The sequence below is a fragment of the Mustela nigripes genome, chromosome 5 (assembly GCF_022355385.1).
Source record: "Mustela nigripes isolate SB6536 chromosome 5, MUSNIG.SB6536, whole genome shotgun sequence".
Classification (NCBI taxonomy): Eukaryota; Metazoa; Chordata; class Mammalia; order Carnivora; family Mustelidae; genus Mustela; species Mustela nigripes.
In genome coordinates, this window is record NC_081561.1 from 69,403,887 (window position 1) to 69,431,680 (window position 27,794).

Sequence of the window (27,794 nt, forward strand, 5' to 3'; positions counted from 1 at the left end):
TGTAGGAACGCCGGCAGAGGAGTCCCCAGGCATCAGACATACAATGACTGGAAACACAGGCACAATCATTGCCATGCATGGAGAGAGACCTTTTGAAGCAGTCAAACTTGCTGTTATTTGACTATGCTCCTGATAAAGGCAACTGTAAGGAAGATCTGACCAGGTACCCCAGCCACATATTTTTGGAAGCTGTTTTACTTACTTTAGTGTCTCTGCCAGGAAGAAACTCTGCTGCACGTCATCGTAACTCTCGTGTCTCTGATAAACATCCCTTAGGCCTGAATAGCCTCCGTTCACTCGGCAGTGATTTTCCAGGGCCTATGTTACAAGGAAGAGGGGGAAGAAGAAAACAAATTTCAATAAATTGCTTGTCACCAATTTTTATCATGAAACTGCCAAATTGAAATAAAAAGTTGAATGATACACATGGAAGAGTTTTAGGCAAAAATTAAAAAAAAAAAAACACAAAATTCAAATGCATATAAAGTATGAAAAGTTAGGCTGCCTGGGTGGCTCAGTTGGTTGTGTCTCCTTTGCCTCAGGTCATGATCCCAGGGTCCTGGTATCGGGTCCCACATTGGGCTCCCTGCTCAGCAGGGAGGTTGTTTCTCCCTCTGTGCTTTCCTACCTCTCTCTCAAATAAATAAATAAAATCTTTAAAAAAAATAAAGGATGGAAAGTTAAAGACTATACAGACAATATATCAATATATCTCAACTAATTAGAAACGCTTCTACATTTAATTATGAAATAATTTTTCAGTGATATATATTTATTTTTTTTTAATAATTTCCTCCTGTGGTCTAGAGCAGGGTTTATCAAACTAGGGATGGCAGGCTAAAACCAATCTGCTGTTCATTTTGTAAATAAAATGTTAACTGAACCATGGCCATGCTCATTTGTATACATATTGTCTGTGGCTCCTGTTTCATTACAATGGCAGAGTTGACTGCAGGCAAACCTTGGGGACATTGTGGTTTTGGTTCCAGTCCACTGCAATAAGTGAATATAGTGATAAAGTGAGGCAGGTGAATATTTTGGTTTCTCAGTGCCACAACAGTTGACAGTTTCTTTAACAAATGATTTCTCTGCAGCACACAATGCTGTTTGGTGGCACTCTACCCATGGTAGCACCTCTTTCAAAATTGGAGTCAATCCTCTCAAACTTGCGGCTGCTCTCTCAACTAAGTTTATGCAATACTCAAATCTCGGTGGTCATTTCAACAATCTTCATAGCATCTTCAAGAAACCATTCTTTGCTCATCCAGAAAAAGCAATTCACCATCTGTTTTAAGTTTTATCATGAGATTTGGCAATTCAGTCATATCTTTTAATTTTAGTTCTCTAGTTATTTCCACCACATCTGCAGTTACTTCCTCCTCTGAAGTCTTGAACTCCTCAAAGTCATCTGTGAGGGTAGGTATCAGCTTCTTTTAAAGCCCTGCTAATGTTGATATTTTGACCTCTTCTATAAATGATGAATGTTCTTGATGGCCTCTAGAATGGTGGTTCTACCACCATTGAATACCACAAGGTTTTCAATGGACTTTGCCCAGATTCATCAGAGGAATCACTATGTATGGCAGCTATAGCCTTATAAAATGTATTTCCTAAATGCTTAAAGTCAAAATGCTCCTTGACTGGTGGGCTGCAGCATGGATGCTCTGTTAGCAGGCATGAAAACATTCATCTCATTGTCCATCCCCATCACAGCTCTCGGTTGATGGGGTACACTGTCAATGAGCAGTCATATTTTGAAAGGAATTTTTTTTTTTTTCTGAGCAGTAGGTCTCAACAGCAGGCTTAAAATATTCAGGAAACCATACCATCAACACGTGAGTCGTTACCCAGGCTTTGTTGTTCCATTTATAGAGCACAGGCAGAGTAGATTTAGCATAATTCTTAGAGCCCCTAGATTTTTGAAATGATAAATGAGCACTGCCTTCAACTTCAAGTCACCAGCTACATTAACCCCTAACAAGTGAGTCGGCCTGTCTTTTGAAGCTTTGAAGCCAGGCATAGACTTCTCTCCAGTTATGAAAGTCCTAGATGGTATATTCTTCCAGTAGAAGGTCATTTCATTTATATTGAAAATCTGTTGTGTAGTGCAGCTATTTCATTAACGATCTTCTCTAGATCTTCTGGAGGACTTGCTACAGCTTCTATGTCAGCACTTGCTCCTTCACCTTGACCTTTGATGTTATGGAGATGGCTTCTTTCCTTAAACATCTCTTCACAAACCAACATCTTTTGTTCTGCAGATTCCTTGCCTCTCTCAGCCTTCACAAAATTGACCAGAGTCAGGGACTTGCTCTGGATTGTGCTGTGGCTTAACGGAATGTTGTGGCTGGTTTGATTTTCTATTCAGACTACTAATCGTTCCCCCTATCAGCATACTGCTTTCTTATCATTCCTGTGTTCACTGAGGCAGCACTTTTAATTTCCTTCAAGAACTTCTCCTTTGCACTTACAATGTGGCTGTTTGGCACAAGAGTCCTAGCTTTTTGGCCTTTCTTGGCTTTTGACATGCTTTCCTCGCTAAACTTAATCATTTCTAGCTTCTGATTTAAATTTCAAGATGTATGACTCTTCCTTTCACCTGAACACTTAGAGGCCACTGTGGGGCTAGTAACTGGCCTAATGCCAGTATTGCTGTATTTCAGGAAATAGAAAGGCTCCAGGAGAGGGAGAGAAATGAGGGAACAACTAGTCAGTGGAAGCATCAGAACACATTTATCGATCAAGTTCTCTGTCTTAGCAGGGTGCAGTTTTTTGGCCCACCATAACAATTACCATAACATCAAATATCACAGATCACACATCACCATAACAAATGTAGTAGTATTGAAAAAGTTTTAAATATTGTTAGAATTACCAAAATGTGACACAGAGATATGAAGCAAGTAAACGCTGTTGGAAAAATGGCACCGACTAGACTTGTTTGACACGGGGTTGTCACAAACTTTCAATTTGTAAAAAAAGAACAGCAACAACAAAACAGTATGTGCACAGCACAATAAAGCAAATACAGTAAAATGAGGTATGCCTATAGTTGCATATGATTCCCAGGCCCACTTCCCTCTGGCTCTTACAGAAGTTTATTGAACCTCAATCTAGAGAGACTGTTAATATCAAATGGGAATAAAACCCAATAAAGGGGCACCTGGGTGGCTCAGTGGTTAAAGCCTCTTCCTTCGGCTCAGGTCATGATCCCAGGGTACCGGGATTGAGCTCTGTATAAGGCTCTCTTCTCAGCCTGCTTCCTCCTCTCTCTCTCTGCCTGCCTCTCTGTCAAATAAAACAAAAACAAAAACAAAAAAATCCCCAATAATGAAGAAAGTGTACTGGACCCAAAACAGCTGCTACTAGATAAGATACCCAGAGTATCTTATTTTGTAAACAGTGATGGTGGAGTACTAATTAGTGATATTGGTGACAGATATCAAAGAAGAAAATGGAAAGCGGTGAAAAAAAAATGTGGCTGATATCTATTTCTAAAAAATGTTTTCTTTTCTTTGGTATGGAATGGAAGAAAATGGGATGACTCCACTTCTTAACTGTCTAGAGAGAAATAATCCTACATTCCTGAACTTCTCTGACTATAATGAGTATTTGGAAAAGAGATGGGTTGGGCAGTGTGAGAATGAAAATTTACTTAACAACCTAAAAACTTGCAGGCTACATGAATAAAGAAAATATCTCATGATTAGGTACTTTTAAAAAGTCAGTGGGAAAATAAGATCAACTTAAAAACTGCTCTGATTATATTCTCTGTTGCAGACAACAAACCAAGCAGGCGGAAGCCTGCAGAAATGAACTTCCAGGCCCTATTATTTTTTCCTTCCTTCCTTTTTCAGACAGAAGTTCTTTTTGATTAAAAAGTCAAATACCGGATTCATTGGAGTAGGCCAAAGATTATTTGTAAAAAAGTAAAAAAAAAAAACAAAAAAACAAAAAAACCCGGGATTTAGAAGAAATGGATGTTTGTTGTTATGGGACATAATTAAACCCTACTTTCAGACATTTTCCAAAAAAGATTTTAACAACAAAACTTTTTCTTGCTTTCTTCCCTTGAAGTTCTTTGGTGATACGCTAGTGAGAAGACCATGCATGATAAATGGCTACTCCTCTCTCCCACAGAAATTTCTATAAGTTCCTTCTTTGTTCGTTTGTTTCTTTCTTTTCTTAAGATTTTATTTATTTATTTTACAGAAAGAGAGGGGAGAGATCACAAGGAGGCAGAGGCAGACAGAGAGAGGAGGGGAAGCAGGCTCCCCGCTGAGTAGAGAGCCCGATGCGAGACTCGATTCCAGGACTCTGAGATCATGACCTGAGCCAAAGGCAGCGGCTGAACCCACTGAGCTGCCCAGGCGCCCCTTCCTTCTTTCAATTATAGGGAAAGAATTGTTTTGTGGGGTGGACAATGCCCAGCTGTTTTCCGCTCACTTCAGCTCACCCTCATTTTTTTTCTTGCTCAGTCCTAACGTGGTGAGCCATAAGGTGCCCAGAACACATTCTAAAATCTCAGAATTGGGGGCTGAATCCTGGCCCTAGACTCCTTAACTGGGGCCTCAGATGTTCCCTGACCCAGGCAGCTTCCCTTTGTTTATCACGGGGTTGTCGTGAGAATAAAACAAGATGAAGACACACTTCGCAGTGTGACAGGGACCTTTCAGAGGTTTAGAGAGGCCCAGCTACTTTCACTTTTTGAGGTTTTTGGCAAAAAAAAAAAAAAAAAAATAAGGGTGAGGAATGCCAAAGATGCTTTTTTAATTTATTTTTTACTTTTGAAAAATGAAAATGAAAATGAAAAACCATGATGTCAAATCTAAATTTTAAAACTTTAGGATTATGAAGCTGGGGATAAGCAGCCCACCCGGGCACCCATCCCAGGCCCCTGGATTTACAGTATCTCGACAGTGGGAGCAGTCATGTATTTATGCTGTAGTCTGATTAGGACATCATTTTACTGCAATTTGTTCTTGGGACTCTCAGACTCTAGGCATAGGGACCACCTCGATTTTACGTAGATGTTTACATTATTAGCGACCATATGTGGCTGGGGTGTGCTAATAGCAGAGAAAAGGAAAACAGGAAAGTGTTTACAGTTAGCTGGAACTCTAAACAAACCCAGACCACAAGTGACTGCACCTCTTTAGGGGGAGGAAGGGAAGAGCAGAGCAAGCAGCATGAATTAAACCGTAAGTCAGAAGGGAGAGAAAAACATTGTCTTATCTTGAGGTTAAACAGGTTAGACAAACCGCTGATCCAGGGAGATTTCCAAGAAATTGGAACAATGCTAGGGAACAATGCTCAAAGTAGGGCTGAATGGGTGAGTTGGGCCTGAGCTCATTCATAGAACCTAGCAAAACAGACATATCAAAGAGCCTGCCAATAGGGATCAAGCCTCGGAGGGGAGAAGCAGGAACTGGGAAGACAAGTCTCTTTCTGAGAGCCAGAATGTCCATATGGCAAAGGTCAGATTTAGGAGACTGTGTGAAAAAAGAAGGAAAAAAAAGTCCCTCTATAAGGCTTATCTGCTATGGACCAGGGGAGACATCACATAATCCATACATACACATGTATCGACATTGTATAATCCATATTTACCAACACATATATGAATACATAGGCATAATTTATAGTAGAGCTTTAACAGAATATTATACATAAGAGGGAGGAATTGAACGAAGTTTCCATGACATTACTGAGAAGATGCAAAAGAACTATGAGGTAAATGTTATTTTTACCAAGTAGATTCACGAGTGTGTGAACATCTGTGATTAACGGATTGTTGGTAACCTGTGGAGAAGTTCCTAGTACTATATGCTGGCTTACATAATTTCATATCTTGTTCGACTTTATGATTGTTCAGTGTTGCTACTCAGAAATTTAGCTAAGATGTGGAAAGCAGGCTTCTCTAGTGTATCAGTGGAAGAATGCTGGAAAGGGATGCCTCGTTAGAAGACAGGGAGATGACTGACAAATACTTTGCAAATAGCAAGTATGGGTGAACACAAGGACGAAACAAAGTCGATGTGTTGATAGGAACTAATATAGTTGCTAATATCATTTGACCGCAATTTTGATGTAAGCCAGGGGTTTTTACAATCTACCAAAAAAACAAGTTGGACCACCAACTGTGGGAAGTAACACTCAGAAGAGAGGTTATTGAGTCACACTGTTCAGCCCTGAGAGACCACACGTGTCACGAGGAGGGGGAGGGAAATGATGGATGAGGATGGAGCAGTGGACAGAATGTGCTGTCTTCAGGTAACTGAGAAGATGAAGTGTAGAAGAGAGAAGGGATTTTCTTCCCCTGGGACCCCCAGAATACAAAACACTGTAAATTCTGGTTTCAAAAGAAGTAACTTTTTAACACTTGCAGCCATTAAAAAATGGAATTACTCTATTAGTAGTATATATAGATATTTTTAAAGATTTTATTTATTTATTTGACAGAGAGACAGCAAGAGAGGGTGCCCAAGCAAGGGGAGTAGGAGAGGGAGAAGCGGGCTTCCTGGCTGGGCAGGGAGCCCGATGCAGGACTCAATCCCAGGACCCTGGGATCATGAGCCGAGCCAAAGGCAGATGCCTAACAACTGAGCCACGCAGGTGCCCCAGTAGTATATTCTTTTTTAGAACTACAAAGTCCTTGAACTAATGAGGAAAAGCCATCTGGCAAAGATGCTACAAGGAGGTCTTGACTTTGAGTGGAAGGCTAGTCTATGTGATTTTGAAGATATACTCCTGTGTTTTAGTTTGGGTTCCCCTAAAATTGGAGCATGAGACAAGGGTCAGATGCTGAAGGTTTTTAAGGGAGGAGGTATCAGGAAGGGAATGAGCAGAGCAAGTGAATGGGGGATGGGAGAAGAGCCTGTGAAATGCACCGAGCAGGTGACAGCTGTGGGCCATGAAGGCTGCCTCCTACTGAAAACCCTGAGGAACGACACAGAACACATCTCAGTTATTCTGCAAAAGGGAAAGACTGGGCTAGCTGTTCATCAACTCTAAAACCTCACTGGTTCAGGACTGCCCTCCGGGGACTTAACACTCCCGTTTCCCTGACCACAGCCAGCTGCCTAGGAAGAAGCTCAGAGCTGAGGTAGCTGAGAAGCTACCTCAGCTCTGAGGGGGGTGGAGGGGGGAATGCAGGGAAGCGGTCCTTGCAGCTGTAGTTGAAACAAAGGAGGGCCGAGGGGATGTCACACAAGGGAAAAGAGAGCCACCACCCTACCTCTGTTGAGCATTTTGTGGTTTAAAAAATACAAGCGTCGCAGTACTCTCCCTTCCCCACTATACCTGAAGCACTGGTGGCAAAAAGTGAGGGAGGGGTTTGGGGGTGTCTATGTTGGGCACAGGGAGACAATCTTACATCATATCCTACACTAGAAGTTAACAGAAGACAAAAATCAGTACACAAAAAGACAAAAATGCTAACCCCTAAACCAATTTATTACCCCACAAACAAGCACGCTCCCCTGAAGAACCAAGCAAACCAAAGTTTCCCATCCACAGGCCACAGAGATTTACTCATTTCCACTCTTGCATCAGTTTTCTGTCATACATTTTTCACATTTTAACATCTCTAAAATTGGCATGTCATAATTTAATTGGTAGTGTAGTACTTTCTTAGTGGTATACAAAATAATGATGTTTCTTATCAATTAGGGTGTTTTACACTTGATGAAATACCTTATTCCTGATATTTTCAATATAAACTGATATTTGCAAGGTGTCTATTAGCCTTAATTATTTTGCTGTCCTATTAAAAATGAAAATAATTTCCTATCACCAAAGCTTAGATGAACCTCAAATTTTATACATGTTTTCAGAGGAGAAAACATAAATTTATAGAAACTGGAATTACCAATGACTAAACATAATTAGAAAACTTCACAAGAAATAAAAGACAAAAAGAGGCCTAAAGAATCGTTATTACTTAAAATGACTAATGACTAGTGATAAGGCACACGCTACACGACGAGGGTAATAAGCAAGATTCATCTACGGCTTCCTAAGATATTAGTTATAACTCACACAAAGGCAATCTGTTCATTTTAGATTTCCTGAGAAGTTATTTCTAATGGTCAGGTTTTAAAGACAGCTAATTTTGTAACAGTGAGTATAATTAAAGTGTTGGCTTGTTCTTATCTCCTCAGTACTCCAACACAATTCCTTCCAGAATGATAGCTCTTAAAATTAACATTATTTGATGCACATTCTAGAACGTGCAGCTACTGGGCACCAGCACATTGTGTTCACCAGATTAGTTTGGGAAGACGATATGCCTTGTTCTCTAGGATGAGACCTAAGGGGTGATGGAGACCATTCGAACAGCGCATTGGATAGTCAGAAAGTTTATAGATATTCAGAGAAACCTGAGATCAGTGAACGAATATTATTGCATAAAGTAGTTCTTTTATGGGTTCTTTCTAAAAGTTAGACCTAAGTAACTAATTTACTCTGTGAAAGAATTTCAATCTAAAATGAAACAGTACCGGAAGACAGAAAACAGAAAATCTTACGCATGTGCTCTTAGGAAAACAAAACCTAATGACCAAGAGACTGATTTCTCATACTTGCCAGATTTACAGAAAACTGGTAATATTGGGATGATAGGGAGTTGGCCAGGGGTTGCCTTATATCAACCACTTGGGAAGTTTTACTTATGGTTTTCAGACAAATAAACGAGAAATGACCCAGGTTGGGCTGGTCTCACAAAATAGCTCAGTTGAGCTTTATTTGTATGACTGGATTGCTTTGCCTGCTCAGGGAATTCTCAGAGCTGGTCCCCATTTGTTTCTTATTTTAACAGCCTACGTTAACTGAATTCTCTCTTCTTTACATTCCCTGTCCATAAATACAGCTTACCTCGAATGTTCAACAAACTTACCTGTAGTCTGCTGAACTGCTATTCCTCTGCTGTTTTTGAATAGACTCTTCTTTTCGGACAATTTTGAGTTCACCTCAGTTTACTTTTTTATTTAGATTTAATGTCTAAGTGCAAGCATCTGTTTTCATTTCAATACCCAAAGATTCATTAAAAAAACCAATGTAGTGGTTTCTTGAAACAGACAACAGGCGGGGGTAATTACCCCAAGTTGTCAGTAACTGTGGAATTCAGTGATCATTATTTCTATGGCTGTGGGAACTTAATTTTATAAGATGCCTTTCTTGATATCTCCTCCAGTATCAAAATAGGTATATTAATATCGCTGTTACCTAAAGCAAAGCTGATGCCAGGAATGTAGAAGAACAACTGAAAACATTCATACTTGAATTGGGAAAAAATCTGATTAAAGCTTCAAATATCAGGATTGCCTGGGTTGCTCAGTCAGCTGAGTGGCTGACTCCTGATTTCAGTTCAGTTTGTGATCAGGGTCATGAGATCGACCCCACTGGGCTCTGTGACAGGCATGGAACCTGCTTAAGATTCTCTCACTCCCCCTCTCCCTGTGCGCCCACCCTCCTCCAAAGCTTTAAAAATCATAGAAAAACTGATATGTTAAATTTATAGAAATCACTGAGCATTTTTTCCTGAGACATTTATGTCTAAGAAATGTAAACAAATTAAAACATCACCTCTACGGCTTCCCAGGCCCATTTCCTGTACTTTGGATCATGAGTTAGTCGCCACATGTACATGTAAGTCTCAACCACCTCTGGTCGTAGGATGTAGTACTTTTCATTTTGCCTCGTAGCAATGGCTTCAACGCCGCCATCAAACCTGAAAGCTTCTGGTCCCAGTTTCATATCTAAAGGGCGTGCGAGGGTGACAAGGGTTATTGTCTTAGACACTGCTCAGTTCTACAGCTTAAATGAAACTAGAAAGTACTCTATAACATTCAAGAGAGATGCCAAAACAATCATTGTAAGGAATGGTTATAAACATCCTATAATAAACAAAATTCAATATACTTTTAAAATACAGTCATCTGAGAGTCCTTTTTAGAACATTGCCATGATCTGTTATTTCTTTCATTTAACCACCATTTACTAAGTGTCCCCCAGGAGGGTACAAGGCACTACAACACCCCTCATTAGTTAGCTGGAAAACAAGTGGTTGAGAATTCTATATCATTATATCATGAAAGGCTATTTAATCTTTGTTATTCAAACTCCTGCTTTATAAGAAGGGAGCCAGACTCTATTTCATGGAGGTACTGAAAAGATTAATAACGGTTTATAAAATACTAAGTTTCTTTTGCACCTGAGACAGAGATTCTTACCCCATGTTTTTACCTAAAGCAGGGTCAATAAATTAGACTTGCTTAACCCTGTATGGCTTCAATTCCTGTTCCTTGAGAAAACTAAGGGTAGATATTTTTATGTAGAAAAGCAGTGCTTCTTGAAGTAAAAAAAAAAAATATATATATATATATATATATATATATATATATATATATAAACTCATTTATAATGTTCATCATGAGCTTCTACTTTCACGAGGCACAGTGGATATTCTTTTAATGGCAGCAGTGACAATGTTCCTTATGGAACAAAATAAAAGCCTGTGGGAATAGATTGAAAAGGAAGAGAATCACAGGTACTCACAGGTGCGATTGTAAGACTCATAACAGGTTCGGGCAATTTCAGCCCCAAGCTGCAGGTAGTGCTGGGTCAGGCCTGCGGGAGCGTCGTCAGCCCCAAGTGCAAACATGCCCCCAGCAAAGCAGGTCAAGTGGCCCATCTTGTGTTCCAGGAGGCCCCCTTTCCACTCTGCGATGTAAGTCAGCCCCGTACTAGACTTGCGGATCAAGTGAGTCTCGATAGCCTGCAAATCAAACTTATTCTCAACATTTTAAAGTCTCTTCCAAATTTATACTAAAAACGCTGTCAACACTAAGGGAGAAAAAGGATAAAGCATCACTCACAGTTTGAGTTTGGGACCATCAATGTGATTTGACCTGAAATTTTGTTATTGCTGTCTATATTCCATCCTTAGTCTCTGCCTTAATAGTCTAGTTAGTTAGGATTATCAGGTCTGGGCCAGCCCACTTGGTTTTGCCTGCTTCTGTGACCAAACATTTGTAGTCCTCAGACCGCAAACACTGTCCCCTTCTCAAAGACAGGCCACTGGTGTAGAGGAAACAGTTAATGCATTTCCATTTTCGCAATGGAGCAAAAACACAAGCACAAGTCCCACTGTGGATGAAGAACAGAGCTCATCTGCGTATAAAGTCAGGGATCATTTCTATAGTTTATCATAAAGTCTGGGGGTGAGGGAGTGTTGCCCCGCCTTTGGCTCTCCTGGGCTCAGAGCTCAGAGGGTGGCCAACTGAGGCGGAAAGGTGTGCCATTCTTAAGTCCAATTGCTTGGCCCCAAATTTCAACTCTGACACTATTTGTGAACTTGTTGGGTAATTTGTTTGCTGTATCCCTAAATGTCAGTATTCTTAACCATGAAAGAATAGTAGGGTATAGTAGTATCCCCTAATAGGGGATAGTAGTATCTTCTGGGAAAACTCTGCAACATCTAGTTTATGAAGCCATCAATACTGTGACCAGCACCTGATAAGGTTCATTTATCATCATCATTCACACCTCCATTGTAGTAACACTTGAATTAAGTTCCTCCCTAATAATTTCATTAAAAAGCACATTAGTATATAATAAGGGGGAAAAAGACACATAAAAAGATACTCATCATCACTTATCATCAAGGAAATGCACAAGCAAAACTATAATATCACCTCACACCTGTCAGGATGGCTAAAATCAATAACACAAGAAGCAACATGTGTTGTTAAGAATGTGGAGAAAAAAGGACCCCTCTTGCACTGTTGGCAGGAATGCAAACTGGTGCAGCTACTCTGGAAAACAGTGTGGAGGTTCCTCAAAAAGTTAAAAATTGAGCTATCTTATGATCCAACAATCACACTACTGGGTATTTACCTGAAGAATACAAAACCGCTAATTCAAAGGGATACGTGCATCTGTACACTTAGAGCAGCACTATTTGCAAGAGCCAAGACATGGAAACAGCCCGAGTATCCACTGACTGATGAATGGATAAAGAAGATTGAATAATGGAGTATTATTCAGGCATAAAAAAGAATGAAATCTTGCCATTGCAACTATATGGATGGAGCTAGAGAGGATAATGAGAAGTGAAATAAGAGAAATAAAAGAAATAAGAGAATGATTTCAGTCACATGTGGAATTTAAGGAACAAAGTAAGTACAGGGAAAAAAAAACGAGAGAGACAAACCAGAAACAAACTCTTCCTTACAGACAACAAACTGACGGCTACCGGAGGGGAGGGAAGACGGCTGCAATGAGGATGGGGATTAAGGTGGCCCCTGTCATGGGCACAGGGTGATGTCTGGAAGTGTTGCATCATTCTACTGTACACCTGAACCAAATACAAAACTGTATGTTAACTAACTTGAGTTAAAATAAAAACTTAAAAAAATAATAAAGGTCTGTAAATTGGGGATAGATGATGTTTACAAAAATGATTTGTAAAATGTCTTTTATTTTTTGCTCTAGGACTATTGATACTCTTTACCATAGACAGAAAATAATATAAGCCTTATATTGTAAAAAACAAAAATGAAATATAACTGTTTGGAATTACTGACTTTGAAATTACTATAATAGGGAATGTTTCTTTCCCCTCCCAATTACTTCATAGAAGAAAAAGAGCTATGACCATGTGTATACCTGTTATAGCATTATAAAAAAAAAGAGAGAGTTTTTAAGGAAGTACATTTGGGCATAGTAGACACAGACAAAACTTGTGATAGAAAAGAATGAATGAAAATGAATGAATACATAGACGGATAACACCTTTTCTACTTTTATTGGAAATAAACAATTGAAACCAAGATGGTAAGAAATAAATGAACACACTACTGCGCTCACTAACCGTGGTTAGCTAATTTTACTGATGGTCTAGTTATTACATTAATATTTCTTTCTAATTTAACTGAACACTTATTTACACTTCTCATAGTACAAACTGCAATAAAGTTCTTCAAGCAGATACTTGTTCATCACCCAAGAAATTATTCTTTCTATATGGCAAAAGTTACAGCTTTTGAGCATGGACTAGAAAACCATTATTATCCTGTTATGGATCCTGAATAAAGTACTCTATTATTTTTGGCATGATTCTGCCCAAGCTGTTACCTCTCAAAATAAACTACAATGATGTTCCAAGACCTTCAAAGCGATGTTTGTGTGACAGTAGGAAAGCGTAAATAAATATAAAGGAGGAAAAAATAGTCTTCAGTGTTTCTAAAAAATGCGTTAAATCTGCAGAGAATTGATGAGGAAAAAAGAATATCATGTATTTTGTGATTTTAGCCATCCATATTTGAAAAAAAAATTAGTTTAATGAAAGCTTTAGAAACCTAAATGTCTAATACGTCATGTACTCTGGTATCATTTACTCCAGGGGACCCTTGGTAGAATAAACATCCACCACAGTGGATTCTTCTCCACACTGGAGAAGAACATAACAGCCAGTTGAAAGCTCAAGGTATTTTGTTATTAGAACAATCAAAGAAAAGAGACCATGCTGGGATTAAATGCTTTCCAAAGTCTAGTTGAAGCTAAAAATGAAAAGCTGTATCTCCAGTAACTCAACTGTCTAGGAGCATAAAGTGTGAGATCCTCTCCTTAGTAAGAATGTTTTTTGTTTGTTTGTTTTTATTTTTTTTTTTTAAGTACAGCTTAGCAGAAAGAAACTTTGCTATGTGAGACATGGTCACTTCTCAAAGCAGAAATTTAATTGTTCTAGCTTTGCTTTCCAAGTTGAAAACACAATGGCTTCAGAATGTTTTAATTATTAAGAGAAACAGGAAACACTTTACTTCATTTGTTCTTCATGGATTTTTCTGTCAATGGTTTATCTAAATACGATATGTTAAAAGCTGTGTGAGTATGATTCTAGAAACTGGGGGGAAATATTTCGAAGAACATTTTAAAGTTGCTTTTCTTAGAACATCAAGATCTTAGGGGGCCACTTTAATGGTAGAATAATTAAAATATCTGCTAGGATAGCAATGAAAAAAATGATAACAGAAACTATGTTGTTTGGAGAATTCCCTAGCTTAAAACTTGAAACCTCATAGGAATGAAGAAAAACAAACCTAGCAGAGGCCATGTGGATTATATCCTAGTTTGTTTTTTATGTTCATCATGTGCCTTAATTAAGGCTGTGCTAAATGAAAGCTAATGTACTAACTAAGGCCTTCTAGTGCCTATTTGTGAAGTGGTAAAGAGTTCTATCTCCTGTACTTAGTGATGCTTCTTACTGACCTTGGGCGGGAATCACAGTACTATTCAATCTGGCCAACCAGAGCACAGCAAGTTGCATTTATATTTAAATATTTTATTTATTTATTGGACAGACAGAGATCCCAAGTAGGCAGAGAGGCAGGCAGAGAGTGAGGGGGGGAAACAGGCTCCCCGCTGAGCAGAGAGCCCGACGTGGGGCTCAATTCCAGGACCCTGAAATCATGACCTGAGCTGAAGGCAGAGGCTTTAACCCACCGAGCCACCCAGGCGCCCTGCATTTATATTTAAATGAATAAACTGGACCATGTCTAAATTACCCAGACCTCCTCTCAGGGAGACAAATTTTAGAACAGTGGCTATTGTTACTGGGGAGTTACAAATTTCCACTCCCTCCATGAATTAATATTCTCAACTACAAAAAAAAAAATTCTAAATAGTCAATAAAAGAGTCATTTTTCTGATTTAGCCATAATTTCATAATATTATTTGAGATGCCTTGATAATATAAAAAAATGAGTCATCATATAAATACTTATCAATCACAAAGTTACTTGGTTCTGCTAAAAAATTTGTTTCTGAAAAGTTGGGTGTGAGTTCAAGTATTTTATACAAAATATTATTTTTTTGCTTTATTTACTTTCAAATTTTATTTTTATTTTTGATTGAAGCTTACATTTGCTTAAGGCTTAGTTTACTCTTACGCTGGCCACCTCCTATATATTTTGCTAAGTAATTTCTAACTTATTTTTACTGACTTATTGCATATAAAGAACACTTGAATGTAGTATGGAAATTCTTGTTCACAAATAAATCCACAGTTGTGTGGGAAAAAGAGACAAGTGCTGACACAAATTTTAGTTTGAATTGTGGTTCCAAACTCAAAATTTCTGAGGTTCCGTTCTCTTATCTAAAAAGTCAAGTAAAAAATATCTAAGCTATCGTGAGGAGACAAATACTTCACATAAAGTACTTAACACACTACTTAGCTCACAGTAAACAATTCAACACATACATGTTCCCTCTCATTCCTCCTCTGTTATAAAGGATCATAGGAAACTATTAATGAGTTCAGAGTTTTTTTTTTTTTTTTTTAAAGATTTTATTTATTTATTTGACAGAGAGAGATCACAGGTAGGCAGAGAGGCAGGCAGAGAGAGAGAGGAGGAAGCAGGCTCCCCGCTGAGCAGAGACCCCGATGTGGGACTCGATCCCAGGACCCTGAGATCATGACCTGAGCCGAAGGCAGCGGCTTAACCCACTGAGCCACCCAGGTGCCCCGAGTTCAGAGTTTTATTTGAGAGCACTGTCTATTTATCTCTGGAGATAAGTTTACTTCAAATGGAGGTAGCCATTAGGAATGTCTGTCATCTTGGGCAATTTTAACTTTGTCAATTTCCAGAATATAAATTTAAGATTTGTTCCTCCCCATGACTTTAATTGTGATTCTAAGCATGGAACTCATACTCCTTGAAGAAAAATACCTCTTTCTTAGATATGTGAATCTTTACTGAGGTGTGAAGCACATAAAACACTTTCAGCTGCTCTGTTAGAACTCAACACATCAAGGGGGATTACTGTTGTTATAATTACATTAGCAGACACTGAACTGAGCCTAACTGGAGATATTTTGTAACCCACTTGTGTAGTATTCCATTTCCCATTAAAGACTGATTAATATGCAAAAGGTAAGTTAGTTTAGTGGCAAAGATGATTAAATATTGGTTTACCTGAACAGCATCAAAATACATCTTCTTAGCTTCTAGATCTGTCTTGTCAGACATTAACCACGCCTTGAGCAAATATTCATAAAAGCTGTCTCCGAGTCCTCCGACTGATACATGATCTGCAAAGAGAAGAAAATGAATTTTAGAGTGATTGAGGCTTTAACTCAGATAATGCAGCAAAATCACATTAGTAACTAGGATGCAAAACCCTACGTCAACTGCAACTCAATGTTACATTTAAATTCCAACAAATCTCCTGTTTTCAGGAAGATGTTCTGAAACAAGCAGATGTGCCGTTAACTAATGCGATATACTCTAAATAATTACCAGGCTAGCTTTGTAAACACAGAGATAAAAAATATATAATCAACCCTAATTCCAAAAATCGGTTTTTCTAGTTAAAAACCACCAAATTAAAGTGTTTCACAGCATATATTCAGATAGATTTTGATTGCTTTAGCACTCAAAAACATAAACTATGTCAAATGCTATGAGTATTAGCAAACCTTGAAGAGAACTGGCTTGCAATAAAGCAGGAAACTCCTTAGCTTCTTGTGATTATTATTTGATGGGATTTCCAGTGTTACCAATCTATATGGTCAACATCCTTGGGGGAGGCTGGTAAGAAAGATGACAGGCAGGAGATACGTCCTTCCTAATACACTATTTCTACAATTTCCCCCCCACTGCCATTTACTACACCAGATCCACTACATATAGTGCCAACAATCACATAATTTGTACGATAGGTATCCTTATTAAAAGTGAAAAGTGAGGCTGAGTGACGCTAAAGATGACACCAATGGTAAAGGCCATCTGATCCCACAGCGCACACAGAATCTCAATTTGGAACTGCTTACTCTCTACCATGTAACACTGAATGTATTCTTCTGCCTACTTCTTGAATTAATTCTTTAATTTCTCAAGCATATCTACCTACAAAAACAGAGACATAACCTGTCTGAAATATCATTCTCAGAACCCCATAGAGTTTGAGCACTACTAAGACAGCCTGATTTTGGAAATTTGCATTTTAAATTCATAACTCAAAATGAATTTTATGTATCTATTTTTTTTTAAATAAGTCCTTTGTTGACTCTGTCACATAAAAGTAAATCCATTTTTATAAAACTATCGAGACAATTTTCTCCTGATACCTCCCCAACAACTCCCCTTGGAGGTTTATATGGGGACCTATAATGGAACAGGTTAAAACTGAATTCATTCTGTTCCTTCACAACCTTACCTTCTGCCTTTGGTCCCTGTCTCACCAAGTGGCACCATCATCCTCCCAACCTTGTGAGTTAGTCATCAGAGAGTTATTCTTTATTTCTCTCTCCTGCCCCCATGGCTAATGAGCTAGTGAGCTCTACTCATTTCACCTCCTTTACATCTCTTGAATCTGTCCCCTATTCTGTCCTCATCAATACGATCCTGGATGAAGCTACCAATATTTCCTGCTTCCTCTGCAGTGGCCAATTATCTGGCCTTCTGTACTCGGATAGCCTGTAGCTATTTACATTAAAATTAATTAAAATAAAATAAAAACAATTCAGTTCCTCAGTCATATTGTGCTCAAAAGCTACATGTGGCCTTTGGTGACTGTACTGGAAGGGGAAGATATGGAACATTGCCATCATCACATAGAGTTCTAATGACAATGCCACTGCAATCTATTTCCCCATGAAAACCAATGTAACCCCTTACCATGTGAACCAGATCATCCTAATTGGAAGCCTTCAATGACAAAGACTCAAATCCTAGGTGTTTGGAGACTGGGTGGTCTCCATCTTCCCCGTGTCACCATCAGTCCTGCTCTATTGCTTTCTACCTTTTTGCCAAATGGCTCTTCTTCTGGCCCCTCAAAATAAGCAGGGTAATTTACACTTCAGGCACCCTACAGGCATTGTTTTCTTTGCCCAAAGTGCATGCCCTACCTCCTTTCCCCTTCACTTAATAATTCTTCCTCATACTTCCTATCTAGGATTAAATGCTGCCTCCTCAAAGATGCTTTCCCTGACCTCCTAATAACACATTTTTTGATAGCACATGTCTACCACACTTTGCAACTTCCTAAAATGGTGGAATTTTTTCCTCTGTCTCCTCTATAAGATCATGATCCAGGAGGACAGGGACTAGACCTATTATGTTTCCTGGTCCACATCAGCCCCTGAAAGTAGCTTTCATATAGCAAGTAACTGAAAAGGATAAATTCTTGTAAGTCAGTCTTAATAAGGACTACTCCCATTCAAGCTAGAAGGGCTATATTTTTAAGTAGTGAAAAATGAATTTTTATTATTACAGGAAGTCCAGTTTTAACTTTAATGTAAAATTAATGTTTTACACCTGTAAGGCTGGTTCTTAAAACAGCAGTTTGAAGTGACCTTTGCAATTTCCTAAATAAATTACCACAGAAACCTCTGACATTTACAAACTAAATACACTAAGTACTATCTCATCAATAACAAGCCCTGCTGTTATAAACATGATTGCAGGAGACAAATGCAAGTGATGCATGGCAAAGCAAATCACTGTCCAGTTACTGTCAAAACAACAAGGACTAAATGAAGTAATAGGAAATGATGGCCGTGATCCAGACATGCCCTTCAGAGTTAAAGCAATGGGAATTGAAAGCTAACAGCCAGAAGCAGCTTCATTTTCTTCCTCCTTGGGTTATGATTCTATAATGGTTGGAAGAAGCAAGTTTGGGCATTTGGTGATTTTTAAAAAAGGAAAAAGGGTTACATAATAATACATTTGCTTGAATTAATTTTAGCAAATGCCAGTTAATTTTTAAAAAAGATTTTATTTATTTATTTGACAGAGAGAGTGAGCGAGCACAAGCAGGGGGAGCACCAGGGAGACGGAGAAGCAGGCTCCCCACTCAGCAGGGAGCCCTATGTGGGGCTTCATCCCAGGACCCTAGCTAGCATAATGACCTGAGCCAAAGGCACACACTTCACCGACTGAGCCACCCAGGTGCCCAATTTCCTATACTTTTATTTCCTACCTATAAATTTTTCAGATTTGGAAAGAATGAAAATAAAAGAACACAGAGAAGAAACAAGAACAAGTCTTTTTGATAACCTAGCATATCACTCACTATGCTTCTCTAGGCCTGGAGGACTATTTGCGTTGGCAACAGAGTCCTGTGTAAATATTTAGTGGGTGTGAGAGAGAACATGCCTGATTTTATCAGCAGGAAAGGACCTCCTCCTTCTTCAAAGAACGTATATGGTGTTTTTATGCCCAAATATTCTAAAGTTAATGTGTACTACAGTCACTCAAATATTATGCCCTTCTCTATAGAAGGCAATTCACTTTCCTTCCCAAGAGGAATAGGTCCCATAAAAGGATTCTTAATACTTAAGAGATAAAAGTACCAAAAGAATCAAGACAAAATGGATTAAACGCTCAGCATCTTTATTTTTTATTTTGTATATTTCATTTGAACCTGAACTTCTCCAAGCATTCCCTCAATGATGCTAGTGATACTATATGTATATTAATGTTGTTATATTAATCAAAGAAGAATGGGCACCTGGGTGGCTCAGCTGGTTAAGTGTCTGCCTTCTGCTCATTCATGATCCCAGAGTCCCAGGATCGAGTCCCACATGGGGCTCCCTGCTCAGCGAGGAGTCTGCTTCTCCCTCTAACTCTGCTCACGCTCCCTGCTCCCTCTTCCTCTCTCTCAATTAGATAAAATCTTAAAAAAAAAAAAAAAAGAAGAATGATAATTGTTTTGCCTATAGACATGGAGTCCCACATCTGGCCTCAGCAGTTGCAAGATCTCTTTATATTATCAGTGAGCAGGACCTGTGGCTGCCTCTCAGCCACAACTGAGGAGTAGAGAATAAACAGAACCATTATTAAAAGCAGAGGCAGAAAGATAGATTGGGTACGGAGTGCATGAATACTCAAAAAATTCACTCATTCTTAAGTAAGTAACACTTAGTAGTGCAAGATACAGTGTGCTGGGTTAAGAATTATCACTGAGACAAAGTCACTGGCCTCAAAAGTTTTGGATCCCTAGGAAGATGGGGATGTACATGAATCATTTTGAAAAAGATAACGATAGACAAATCCAAAGTGCAGGGGAGGAAAAGGGCGAGTGGAGGATGAGTGGGTGCTCACAAATTCCAACCAGGGTCTTGAAGAAGCAGGTCCCCCAGAAGAAAGGGCAACTCAGCAGTAGTAGTCAGAGGAGAGGAAAAAGAGCTGCAGACATAGCACAAACCAAGACCTGGATGCGACCAAGTGGGCCCTGCTTAAAGAATGAAAAGATAAGTGTGTCTCCTTTGTGGCTGGAACACAGGATTGGGGTCGGGGGAGGGGCAGACATGAGAGTCATCAACCCTATTTGTTTGCCATCAAGAAATTGGCCCACGAGCAATCCAAATATAACGGTCCCTTCGTACCAGGGAAAATGGCCAAATACACAGTATACTGGTAACCCAGAAGGTGAAACTGGGCTGTTGTAGTACAACTGATATTTTCTGTCCCTCTTTATAATGACGTCTAGATCCTAAATCACAAGAAGAAAACAGTTGGTCATGGAGAATTTGTTTTCAATTTTTAAAATCATTCATGAGAAGGAAAATGCTAAAAATGTCTGTCCTTTTAGAGAATCTTATCTGGTCTTTGTACTCAGAAAGCTACTCAAGTTGTATTTTATCTCAAATACTCTTAATGGTTCTCAAACTTTTAAATCTCAGTACTCTTTACACTCTTAAAAATGAATAAATGGGGGGGCACCTGGGTGGCTCAGTGAGTTGGGCCTCTGCCTTTGGCTCAGATCATGACCTCAGGGTCCTGGGATTGAGCCCTGCATTGGGCTCTCTGCTCCAGGGGGAGCTTGCTCCCTGCCCCCCGTCTGCCTCTCTGCCTACTTGTGATGTCTGTCTGTCAAATAAATAAATAAAATCTTAAAATCAAAAACAAACAAACAAAAAATGAATAAATCTCCTAAATACCTTGTTTATGTAAAATCTGTATTTACCATATTAGAAATGAAATTTAAAATATTTAAATTAAATTAAAATATTTTATTAACTTATAAGAATAATACAACCACTATAACATATTTTTCATAAGAACATGTTATATTTTACAACAAAAAAATTAGTTAAAAGACTGATACTGATTTACATTTTCACCAGTATTTTAAATTTCTGCTATACTAGAAGACAGTTGGATTTTCTATCTGCTGTATATTCAATCTATAGCCACTTGTCATTTTCGTGGAAATACATGAAGAAAATTCAGCCTCACACAGTTATACGATTGGAAAAGAAAGTATTTTAAGAGTCTCTTCAGATAATTATGGATATTTTTAATACTAAAACAAAACTTGACAAGCAGCTAACATTTTTTAAAGGTTGGTTGTAATGTGGAATTAGAAATCACATCAAAGAATTTTTGTTCTGTTACATTAAAATCCATTGGACTATCTTGCACTTTGAATGGATCTTTTTTCTCACCTGATTTTGTCATAGCATGTATCAGTCATTTGGAAAATACTAGTTTCCTCAATTATGCAGATCTTCCAAATGTTGACATAGTTCATTATATGATATAAAAAACCACATTGGTGAATATCATCATTAATTTCATCAGAAAAGGTTTTTTTTTTTTTCCTTTTTTTTAAGAGTGTGGTTAGTGGCACAAGGAATGGTAGAGAGAGAGAATCTTAAGCAGGATCCCTGACAGGGACTTCAATCTCACGCCCCGGAGATCATGACCTGAGCCAAAATCAAGTTAGATGCTTAACCAACTGAGCCAGTCAGGTGCCCCAGGAAAGTCTTTAAGTATTGGTTAAAGGTGTTAAGGTCACAGTAGTATATACACATTTCTTAAAATTCTTAAATTTCTTAAAATTCTTAAAATTCTAATTTTCATTTAGGAATTCAAATTCTATCATTGGCATAGACAGTCAGTTTTCTTTGAAGTGACAGGCCTGTTTTTGAGAACAAGTCTACCAGTTACCCAAGTCCGAATAACCAAAGTTTGTCTTCAGTTGTCCTTTCAAGCACAAATGGTAATCCACACAGCAGTCATGGCTGGTTCAGCTTGCGATTCAAACAATCACACAAGTGCTTTTCTACAAGGCAGGCACTGTCTTTTCTTACTCAGCAAAGCAGTGGACTCAATGGTTGCGATTTACCAGCCTCAATTCATTTTCTTCATTAAAAATATTCATAAGTGAAACTGGCATCATTTTATTTCTTCTTGTCAGTGAGGAATAAAATTATTAGTTCTATCTGGCTCCTCTGCCATGGTTCCCACCATGGCCTCAATAGTTTTACCCACCACTGCTTTTGTAACACAAGTGCAAATGTCGACGCGGTGAAAAGGCAGAAAGCCTTAGTATTATTATAAAAGTAGCTTTGACCTCCTGGACACCCTGAATGGTCTCAGGGATGTGCCGTGATCTGCAGACCACACTTGGCTAAGTGGCAACCTTATGGTCTTATGGTCTCAAGAGCCAGGCCTTCCATAGCCATTACAAACATAGGTTTTAGCACAGTTTTTATTTTACTAAATTAATCTTTAAGAAAAGTACTTCTAAAGTAACAGCGAGGCATATTCATCTAAGAATATAATTTTAAATATAAAGAAAACACTCATATTAGAATAAAATTGTAAGGCATGGTTAACATCCCTGGCACAGTGAGACACCTCACTTAGTATTCTGTATTGGGTTTCGGTTGCTGTGTTAATCTACCACTGTTTTTCCAAATCAACTTAAGAACATTTCTTTCAACTACTCTGAATCTTCACACCACGATCAAAGGCCCTATGGGATCTGAAATGAGGACTACTTGCTTAATGCTTTCTCCTAATCTGAAGATAATTCTACTGGGAAGAAATCTTTATCTGCTGGCTTAAAATTAAGTAGAGAAAACGACCTGTTTGCTCTTTCAATCTCCTAACCTTTAAAAATTCAGGTTCCTCTCTCATCTTGAAGCCAAGAACAAAAAGAGAAAACGTTATAAGGTAGAATGATATAGCTACTTTGTGCAAAACCCTGATGGCCAATTGTACAGAGGAACAATTTTCCCTTCTACCCCCATGACCAGATTATTACAGGCTAACATCCCCACACAACCTGACCAGATCTTCCCTTCCTGATTAATAATTTAAATGTGCTTACATGTCATCATACTCACAGTTATGCATGAAAAACAGTCTAGGTCCCTGGTCAACATTTACAGTCTCTCTTATGAGAAGCCTATTTAGTAAGGGAGCCATGCTCACTTTCCCCCTTTTGAAGCATTCCCCAAGAAGACTTGTGCTTTTTGTACTCCTCTCAGTTACTAGAACAGTGCTGGGTATCATAAAGAGCTAAAACGATGCTAATCTTTTGACTTACATTGACCCCACTGTCCACTACTGGGATTCAGATAGTTAGGATAAAGGCCTTGTGGTTTTTCCAGGTTGTTCAGTACTGTTCGAATATTCATTACCTACAACAGAAAATGAGATGTTACTATGAAAATCTAAAAAACAATTTTGGTGCCATTCTTCTCTCTTTCTCTATTACATTTTTCCATGTTAGGAAAGAAGATTTATTTAAAAGAAATAGAACAAAGAGAGTCACCCCAGCTTACAAAAATAATTGCTGTCAGTGAGTACAGTCCCACTGATCTGCCAGATGCCATAGAAGGAACTAGGGATCTACCAGTGGATAAACAAAATCCTTACCCTCTTGGAATCTGCAGTCTCGTGGGAGGAGACAGATAATAAGCACATAAATATGCCAGGTGGGGACAGATGCTATGAATAATGGGACAGGGTGATGTGAGGTCGTGAAGCTCTACACTTAGGGAGGTCTAGAGAGCCTGATGGGAGAGGGTTTGAGCAGAAACTTAAAGAAGCAAAGAAATAATATGCAGAAAGTTGAAGGAAGTGCAACTGGGGCAGAGGTAGGTGTGAGCACCAGTGTCCTAAGGAGAGAGTAGGAGTAGGTTTGGCAAGACCCCTGAGGCTGGGGGTGAGGAAGCAAAGTGGGCAATGTCAAAGAGAGAGGAGAGAGGGAGCCAGGGCCCACATCATGCAAGCCTCATGGGCCAAAATGAGGGCTTATTTTATTCCAAGTGTGATGGGAAGCCACTGAAGTTTTGTGTGATTGAGGCGGCAAGAGAGGAAGCAGTATTCAGGTGGGTACTGCAGAATTCAGCTAAGAGATGTTGGGTCCCAGGAAAGGATGGCAGCAGAGAAAGAGGGTCGAACCAAAGCATCTCCTGATGGGTTCGACCTAAGGTTTCCCAAAGAGAGAGGAACCAGATGACCTCAAGATCTGTGACCACTGGGTAAACTGAGGTGGCATTTATCAAGACAGTAAAGACGCAGTCGAAACAGGTCTGGGGGCTGAGTCTGAGGCATTTCGAGTAGTAGTTGTCTCAATGGAAATGCCAGATACAGAGTGTGGGACAGGTTGGGACTGGAGTGACAAATCCGAAGTCAACAGCACATAGAAAGTATGCGGAGCCACAAGACTGGGAGAATGAATGTAGAGAGTGAACATAAAAAGAAGAGACCCAGGTTTGAGTGCTGAGGCTTTCTGGTATTTAGAGGTTGGGGCATTGGGAAGGATCCAATGAAGAAGGGCGAGAAGCAGCAGTCTACTGAGGAAGGAGGCCAACCAGGGTAGTATGGTAGGCCTGCAGCCCGGTGCAGTGTCTTGGAGAAGGAAGTGACTGTGTCAACGGCTGAGGGTGAGGAAGACAAGAGCAGAGAATGATCATTGGACCTGGCAACGCGGAGCTCACTGGTCACCCAGACAGGTGTGGCGAGGAGAAAAGCCTGACTGGAAAGCCTCAAGAGCGAGGGACGCAAGAAGGGGCGGGGCCGGGGGGGGGCAGTAACAGAGACAATTCTCTCAGGAAATTTTGCTATCAAGGGGAGCTGCAAATAGGATGAGTGCTAAGGGCAGAGTGGTGGGGTGAATCTAAATTTCTTCAAATATCTATGGGTTTGTTTCTTGAAAATTAGAAACTGATTCAATTTGTATTATACTTTGAGTTTAAAAAGTCTTTCCTATCCATCGTTCATATAGTCCATACAATACTATTTTTAGATAAGGAAAAACATTCAGAGAGGTACAGGGACTTGCCTGAGTTGTAGAGAATCCAACATGTACACCATGCTATCTCACACAGAGTCCGATGGTGCCATGGAAAGACTGTGGGTTTACAGTTTGGTCAAATGAAATGCTGCATGTACCAAAACTGCATAAAGAACTCGATTAAATTTAGTTGTTCTTTTCCACCTCTAATATTCCTGAATCTTCCAGAAGAGGATATTGTTTCTCACAAGTACGGCTTTGCAATGCAAGGTGTATTGGAGAATCTCACCTTTTCAGCAAAGATGGGGTTTCCTGATAAGTGGCTCAGGTGTAGAAACTCCAAATGCAGAGTTCCAAATTCTGCCAAAATACTGCTGCCTCCTGAGGCCCAGGGCCAGTTCCTTCCGATCCCACTAAAGAAGAGAAGAGATTGAACAGTTATGGGACAGGTTAATTCCAGTTTTTGCAGCTCTAAATAGCAGAGGTGAAAGAGACAGCTTTCGAATAATAGCATCTCAGCTAATGGCCTACTCTGGATATTAAAAAATATCCAGCGGGGCACCTGGGTGGCTCAGTTGGTTTAGTAACTGCCTTCAGCTCAGATCATGATCCCAGGGTCCTGGGATCAAGCCCCACATCAGGCTCCCTGCTCAATAGGGAGCCTGCTTCTCCCTCTCCCACTCCCCCTGGCTTGTGCACCCTCTCTCTCTTTGTCAAATAAATCTTTAAAAAAATAAACAAATCCAGCATTGTTGTCTTTGGCTACTGGTTTCAGGCTTTGACTCTTACCTACAAACTGAAAATCAGTGTTGACTTAAGTCAGAAAAAAGTTGCTATGTGCTTGGTGTTGATGAACAGACAACTATTTTGGAAGGTATAGGCTCTATATACACCCATTCCAAATAGAATATAAAACACCCCCCCCCCCCCCACAAAGTGCCCCAAATCCCACATAAAGCCCTGCAACATTTTAATTAATTTCAGTCTGAGAGTCCGTGGACTATTATAGATATTCACATTATACTTAAAAGTTTTCATTGATATAAGATAAATTTCAAAGATTCATTGATTTGTATACTCATTCCACCTCTCCCCAAACCTTCCCTCCACTACTAAACGTTCTTTTGTTTTCCTTCACACTATTTTCCCTATTTTCTAAGTATATTTTCCAGGGCGCTCATTTACTCCCTGACCCATTTAATCTATGTTCAAGAATTTCAACACAATTATGGAATTCAAATCTGAAAGGGGTCAAAAGGCATGAGCTTCAGAAAGTATTGCCTCATGCCTCATCTTGGAGAAATGGTGCTGAAAAAGAGTTCGCCCTACACATCCACACACACAAATAAACACGAAGTGACTTTTGAGACATGGTCATATTCTTGGGTACGGTTTATTTTTGGAGAGCCACTTAAAACACCAAGATTGTGTGTGATAAAGAAAGAATAAAGTCAAGGATTTGACTGGTAAATTCTCTTGCAGAAAGCTGAAAACCCACATTTTGGTTTTAGTTCAGATGCACATTTATTGCACACCTACCATTTGCCAGGGACTCTGCATGGCATTGGGTTACAAAGATGATTATAATGAATAAATCACTTTTTTCTTGAAGACATTATAAGAGAATGACCTAAGCACAGATAATTCCAATTAAATATGGTAAGTGCCAAGATAAGTGTGTGAGAAATTCTCGGAGTGCCTAGGGCTAGGGCATGCAATCCTATATGGTGCGGGGGTGGGGGGAGCAGCACAGAAGGCTTCTTCAAGGATGGGACTCCTGAATTGATTGCTGAAGAATGAATATGAATTAGTGAGGGAAGAATGGTGAGAGGGAGCATCTGGACCCCTTGAGCACACAGAAGGGCGAGCCAGAACTAGAAGCACCAGATACTGCTGAGTGGAGGGAAAGGAAGGTGGCCGGAGAGAAGGTTATAAGGTTCGACTGGGGCCAGGTCTTGGAGGTTTGTGGATTTCTCACTTTCTTCCCTTTCCAAGTTGGCTTCATCTGAATACTGTTCTTGGTGTCCCCTAGATTTCCATCCCTGTTTGTTTTTTTGCTTTAGATCATTCACAACTCTGGGTAAACCCTTTCAGCTGTCTTAACTTCTGCTCTGGAATGTTTAAGAAAAGGAAAACAGTAAGGACAACTGGTATCTAAAATTCTAGGCTGGCCTCACTGTTATTCCATGTCTTTTTACTTTATTATTATTATAATTATTATTATTTTTATTCCATGTCTTTTTAGAGCAATCCTAAATTTTATCTTCCAACATAGACTTATAGTAAACAATAATAAAAAAGTAAACAGAAATAAAAGAGATCTAAAAAATCATGTATTCATTTATTAAAAAAATGCTTTATATTTATTCAGTTCTGAGAATGTAAATCAGTTTTTATTTTCATGGTTGGCTTAGATGAAAGAAATAGCCAGTCATTCAAATAGGATGCACAACTACTTTCAAATTTTATTAACATGTGGCAAGTACACATAGTAATTGATCATTAATTTGTTGTCATATTTTTTTTATTCCAACCATTCCATCACTTGACTAAACTCAAAAAACCAAATTAAGCAAAACTAAAAATGATGTTCTAGAGAAACTATTAAAAGCAAAGCCACAATATCAGAGTAAGAGGGAATGAGGACTTTCTCATGAAAAAGGAAGATGATAGTGTGTTAGGAAAGCAGCCCAGTTTCCAGACCTTCAAACACTGGTTCTTTTCAGTTCAGGGTATGAGGGTGGGGTGGTACA

At 39.1% G+C, this 27,794-nt stretch overlaps 1 protein-coding gene across 1 annotated transcript in view; it reads right to left on the reverse strand.

The window, feature by feature from the left end:
• The window catches only part of MAN1A1 (mannosidase alpha class 1A member 1), a 166,509-nt gene that overhangs the window by 2,992 nt on the left and 135,723 nt on the right, over positions 1–27,794 (reverse strand). Inside the window, exons 6-11 of the mRNA XM_059400633.1 lie at positions 25,331–25,454; positions 23,347–23,440; positions 15,978–16,093; positions 10,558–10,777; positions 9,586–9,758; positions 203–318 (exon numbers count right to left, since the gene is read on the reverse strand). Of these exons, the coding sequence (XP_059256616.1) occupies positions 203–318; positions 9,586–9,758; positions 10,558–10,777; positions 15,978–16,093; positions 23,347–23,440; positions 25,331–25,454 (843 nt within the window). The remainder of the gene's footprint in view (positions 1–202; positions 319–9,585; positions 9,759–10,557; positions 10,778–15,977; positions 16,094–23,346; positions 23,441–25,330; positions 25,455–27,794) is intronic.